Source organism: Seriola aureovittata, chromosome 11, assembly GCF_021018895.1.
Source record: "Seriola aureovittata isolate HTS-2021-v1 ecotype China chromosome 11, ASM2101889v1, whole genome shotgun sequence".
NCBI lineage: Eukaryota > Metazoa > Chordata > Actinopteri > Carangiformes > Carangidae > Seriola > Seriola aureovittata.
The window spans coordinates 25616712-25622711 of NC_079374.1; the positions used below are offsets into that span (position 1 = coordinate 25616712).

The 6000-nt window shown below is 40.8% G+C and overlaps 1 protein-coding gene across 1 annotated transcript in view; it reads left to right on the plus strand.

The window, feature by feature from the left end:
- The window catches only part of clasp1a (cytoplasmic linker associated protein 1a), a 92894-nt gene that overhangs the window by 58080 nt on the left and 28814 nt on the right, over nt 1-6000 (plus strand). Inside the window, exons 11-19 of the mRNA XM_056388841.1 lie at nt 108-200; nt 328-473; nt 2179-2314; nt 2420-2490; nt 3005-3064; nt 3580-3657; nt 3766-3933; nt 4613-4659; nt 5911-6000. The exon at nt 5911-6000 is cut by the window's right edge and continues 81 nt beyond it. Of these exons, the coding sequence (XP_056244816.1) occupies nt 108-200; nt 328-473; nt 2179-2314; nt 2420-2490; nt 3005-3064; nt 3580-3657; nt 3766-3933; nt 4613-4659; nt 5911-6000 (889 nt within the window). The remainder of the gene's footprint in view (nt 1-107; nt 201-327; nt 474-2178; nt 2315-2419; nt 2491-3004; nt 3065-3579; nt 3658-3765; nt 3934-4612; nt 4660-5910) is intronic.

The window sequence follows — 6000 nt, forward strand, 5'->3', positions numbered from 1 at the left end:
CACCACTAAGAGGAAGATGATAAAGAGTCAGAATCTTAAACATAACAGATGTGTAACATAATAACTGATTCTATGATTATGTATTTTTAATGTCTTTCTGTGTCCAGATCTACTCTAACAGAGAGCTGGAGGACCAGCTGTCCAAGATCAGAGAAGTTCTGTCTGATGAAAAACATGACTGGGAGCACAGAGTGGTGGCGGTAAGACTCAGAAACCAAAAGTATCCTCATCCACACATGTACACAGGTTACAAGTGCTGGAATTTAATGATAATATACCACAACATGCCTTTGTCTCACACTCTTCTTCTTTCTTGTTCCTCTGCAGCTGAAGAAGGTGCGTTCACTCTTGCTGGCCGGCGCCACAGAGTACGAGGGTTTCCCTCAGCAGCTGCGTCTCCTGGAAGCTTCCCTCAAGCTGTCAGCTAAAGACCTGCGCTCCCAGGTGGTCCGCGAGGCCTGCATCACACTGGGGTAAGATCCCGAGCTGAGCAGGATGTTCTGTCCCGCCCAGATCTCTCTAAATGTTTTTGGGACACAACAGTTGGGTACCTTTTTACTGTAGCTTAAATCTGGTAGCTTTTTTGGAGCTCTGTGTTAAAACTACCAAATACATTTCCTTTTCCTAACAAATAATAATATTATAATAATTCCCTGGAGAATTGCATATTTTCACCATTTGCACATAGTTTCAGACATAAGTCTTAATCATAAAATGACTTTTCTCATTCCCACTGTCTTGTTTCTTTGATTTCCAAAAGTTAATATTATAATCTTAATAATTCATATAGCATACACTTGATATTTAGATTGCTGCTGCGTTCTGTCTACCTTGGAAGTCGGATGTTGGAGCTGGGATTGAGGTCACACCTAAGTTGACTGCATTCCAGTACTATAAGTTGGAAGCTTGTTATTGTTGTTGTTTGTCGTTATTATTATAATACCAGTTTTTAACAAAGCCTTATGCTGTATTTTATGCATACAAGCACTGTAGCAATATGTCCACAGATTGGACAGCACTGTGTGTATGACTGATTCAATGAGACTCAAATAAGGCAGAAGTGCTAATCAACAGTAAATTGCTACAGTTTTCACTTCAGTTGATTTGCAGAGCAGCCATCTTGGATTTTGAGGTCCGGGTTGGTGAGGTTCCTCCGACTTCAGGCGGCGTTCTAGTTGAAATTCCCGAAAATTTCCAGTCAGAATTTCAGACTTCCCTGTTGAAATGGAACGCACGGTTAAGTGTTGAAACAGTACATTGTGGTTTTAAAACATTCCAAACAGTATTATTTGATACTGACAGTAATATGTCATAGTGAAGTCCATCGGTAGTCGAATGTATTTTAGGATTTTCTTATTGTCATTGTGTTAGGTCACTGAAAACTCTAATATACAGGTTAATACAGTGACTAACTGAAATCCTAATAAAATGGTGATCACGTGTCAGATGGCCATGGTGACTTTGATTGGCAGCTATGATATTAACAGGAATCTGTAACTGATTAGCCTGAACCAGGAAAACAGCATGAAGCATAAAGTATTTTCTCTCCACACACTTAAGCTAATGAAAATAAGCCCTGATTAGATATGAAACGTGCAGCGCACTCTCCATCCTAAAACATCTGTCATCCAAACTTTAATACAGCCCTGATGAGGTGGAACAGAGTAGAGACGCACTGAAAGAGCAGTAGGTTGATGAATGGATGGGAGGGGAGATGTCACCATCGCATCTTGCCTCTCAATCCAGTACAGACATTCCCCGGCTGAGGGTGATCACATATTGAATTTTCCGACCATTTTTTAAAACCGTTAGCTAAAAGGCGTCTATTGATTTTTGATTTCCTCTATTTTTGTTTCCTTCTTTTTCCTTTTTTCTCTCTGTTGGAGGTTTGGGGTCCAAAAATAGACTCAATCTACTATCAATAATCTGACAGCTGCTTTTTGCCTCTTTGAGAATATTATTTGGCTAAAACTCTTTGCGTCTTACACCTAAGTTAAAATACAGAAACTGAAATAAACTCTCATATTATAGCATGATTGTTAGAGGAGCTGTACATTTTAGACATTGGCCACGGTCGTCTTTGTCTTATCAGAGAGAACAACACCACATCACCATGAGTGGACCATCTTACATTTGTTCTTTAACGCGGTCTTCTTCCCTCTCTTTACCCTCCGTCAGACATTTGTCATCGATCCTGGGAAACAAGTTTGACCATGGAGCGGAGACCATCATGCCCACACTGCTGAACCTTGTGCCCAACAGTGCCAAAGTCATGGCCACATCCGGGGTGGCCACCATCCGCCTCATCCTCAGGGTAGGACATCTACAGGGGGGGGGGTGATGTGGTGCCTCAGGTCATCTGGAAGTCATTGTAACAAGACATAATGTAATAACAGTGTTTTTTGTCTTTCCCCTGCAGCACACACACTACCCCCGTCTCATCCCCATCATTACCAGTAACTGCACCTCCAAATCAGTAGCAGTAAGACGGTAAGAAGACTTTGTTACTGGTATTAAATGAAACAGGGTGTCTGTTAATACAATTACTGCAGGTCAAAAATGAAAAGCTGCATGATTGATTTTGTTTACATTCGTTCATGTCGAGCAGAGATTGACATTTTATCCATATATTCCAGATATACTGTACATGCTAAAGTTCCCATATTTGACACTTTTCCTGTGTTTTATCTGACATGTTGATCCATAGGAAGATATATTTGTGGTTTTAAGAACCAAAAACCGTCTCAATGTAGTTTCTCCTCTCTCAGGCTTCTTAGAAGTCCTTACAGCTGGTTTTTAAGGCTCAGTTTCTGAATACAGGCTGTGTGCATTTCTCTGTGGACTGAGCGCTTTGATACTTTCACAATATTAATATAGAACCTAGACCTGCTTTATAATCAAACTACACATGGACATCTGCCTTCATACTATATGAGGCCGTTCAAGTTTTCTATGTCATGATATTGCAAACCTGAGAGATGTTTAATTTTTGTCACTTTGCCAGGCGCTGTTACGAGTTCCTAGATCTCATGTTACAAGAGTGGCACACCAATACACTGGAAAGGTAAGACGAGTCTCTTCAGAAGGAAAATATCCGCTGTTTCCTCCACAACTATCGAAGCACTTTGGCAAGTTGTGTTTGTCATGTGAGTCTACCAATATGTACCAAGATGCAGCTTCTCCTCCTCCTCCTCTCACTCGATGACATTTGAGTTCGCTAACATTTGAGTTAACAAAGCACTGGGTGGGTGCACCACTGATGAGGCCTATTAAATTGATGAGTGCCGAGAAAGCCGTCATCGTCAGGACCTCGAGCGATAAGGCAACTTTGCCCATCCTCGTAACCATGGCAACTGCGGCAGAGACTTTAAAAAGCATGCAGAAAACCCTGTGGGTGGCCACATTCCCTGTGGACCACCAGAGGATTAAAACTGGAAGGAGAAAAGGAGAAAGCCTTTTTGTTCTTTAACATTTTGAGGTTTAAGGCTGCAGAAGTCATCCATCAGTACTTGGTGGTTTTTATATTGGCGTGAGGTTAACTGTTAGTGTCCTCCTCACCATGTTCCCTTACTATCCCAGACATGTGGCTGTTCTGACCGAGACCATCAAGAAAGGAATACATGATGCGGACTCTGAGGCCAGATCCATCGCTAGGAAGTAAGTGTTGTTTAAGACTGAACTTTTTTATGTCTTTGTTTTATGAGAAAGTGTTCACTAATTTTTACCCTGTCTAAACTGAAAATCCTTCCTTGTCCTCATCTATAGGTGCTATTGGGGTTTCCATGGTCACTACAGCCGGGAGGCAGAGCATCTGTTTCAGGCACTAGAGTCCACCTATCAGAAGGCCCTGCAGTCTCACCTGAAGAGCTCTGACAGCATTGTGTCTCTACCCCAGTCGGACCGTTCTTCATCGTCTTCCCAAGAGAGTCTTAAGTAAGAACTATGACGTCCTCCACACTAAGCGTTCTCCTCCTGTCCTCACCGTGTTCCCCTTGTTCCATCTTTACTCTCCTGCTTTACTCCACCTCCTTCTCTCCCTCTCTCTTTTCTGTCTCTATCTCCTACTTCTTTTCTGTTTGTTGTAATTTATTGGAGGAAACCACTAATGCATCCATCTTATTGATGACTGTAAAAACATTGGTAATTATTGTCAGACAAACAGCAGACGGGTGAGAGCTCTCACACACACGCACTCTCTCACTCACACACACACACACACACACACCCACTCTTGGATGATTGTGATCGGTTTATAGATTCCCTATGGAGCATGTTGGCTAATGACCTCATAGTCCACCCATCAGGGCTGCAGCTGCTGTGGTCATCTGTGTGTGGGGTGTTTGTGTTTATGGGGATGAGCTCATCTTCATTTTATTTATTTTTGTTATTTTGACAGAAAGGTTTTCAATCTGTTGAATAGTTTTAATTCTGCACACTGTACACAGGCCATTTATCATTGTTATTCCTATTTAACTTGCTGTCCAACACAATTTATCCATACATTTTATAAAAAATAATTCAATATTCATTGTTTTAATTCATAAATACAACACTTGTCAATTGTTGTCAGATGCTCATAAAGTCTAAAAAGTGTTTCCTCTGTTTTTTTCAGCCGGCCATTGTCTGTGAAGAGTGTCATTGGAGGGAGCATGACAAGGAGTAAGCCACTTTCATTTCTCTTTATCTATTCTATCCCTTTTGTTTGTGGTTTTCCCCAGAAATGAGAAGTATATTAGGTGCGTAGTGAAGTTAGTAGAGCCAAAGCAGTTTAGATTATCCAGGTCTAAGTTGCTATTTTATCAGCTGTCCTAATGACCCCTTGATAATAACCTTATATATACACTGTCCCCAATAGCACTAATGTATAGCTTAGAGGTGAAGACTAAGATGAGACTTTAGTGATAAATAAAATAAAAAATAAACAGCAACAAACAAATCTAAGCAAATATCATTCAAAAGCTACAGTATATATGTGATATACACTCACTTCATTAGGTACACCTGCTTATTCATGAAGTTATCCAATCAGTCTCTGAAGATGTGCTTTATGATTCTGTTTGGAGTCACTGTCTGGGACCAATCAGACGCTTTCTTAATGGTATTGCATGATGGATCTAAATATCTGAGATGCCTAAAACCTTTGCACAGTGTGAGGAAGTAATGAGTCCAGTCTGCTGGGCTTCAGCTGGATTTTTGCAGTAGTCACTTTTCTTGTTGTATTATCTGATGTCAGTTGATGCTAAAGTTCTGCTGCCGCATGATTGGCTGCACTGGCTTCCTGTGTGTCAAAGGACAGATTTTAAAATCCTACTACTCATCTATGAAGCTCTAAATGGACTTGGGCCAAAACACATCTCTGATCTACTTGAACGATACGAAGCATCCAGACCCCTCAGGTGATCTGAGACAAGTTTACTCAGCGTTCCCCGAATCAGAACCAATAGGCAAGGTGAAGCAGCTTTTAGTTTCTCTGCTCCTCAGCTGTGGAACAAGCTTCCTGAACACCTGAGACTTACTGAAACTGTCAGCTCATTTAAATCAGGGATTAAAACATCACTGTTTGCTGTGACTTACCAATAAATCACATACATAACATCTTTTTAATCTTGTGCTGTGTTTGCATTTGCTTGTTTCTTGATTTTATACAATCTTGATATGATTTATATATATATTTTTGTTTATACAAATTAGTTTTTAAATGCTATTTTAATGTCATGTTAATGTTTTGTTTTTGATATATTTCCATGCCTCTATAAAGCACTTTGAATTGCTTTGTGTCTGAATGGGGCTGTATAAATAAACTTGCCCTGTGTTGCACATATGTGGAAGTTCAAAGTAAAAAGTCGAAAGGCTCTTAAAATAAACTGCTTCAGTGTTCAGAGTTTGCCTCTCATCTCTCTGCTGTTCTAGGTAAGCTGGTGAGCACCAGGATGCCTACCACACCGGGTTCCCTCCAGCGCTCCCGTAGCGACATTGATGTAAATGCCGCCTCCAACGCCA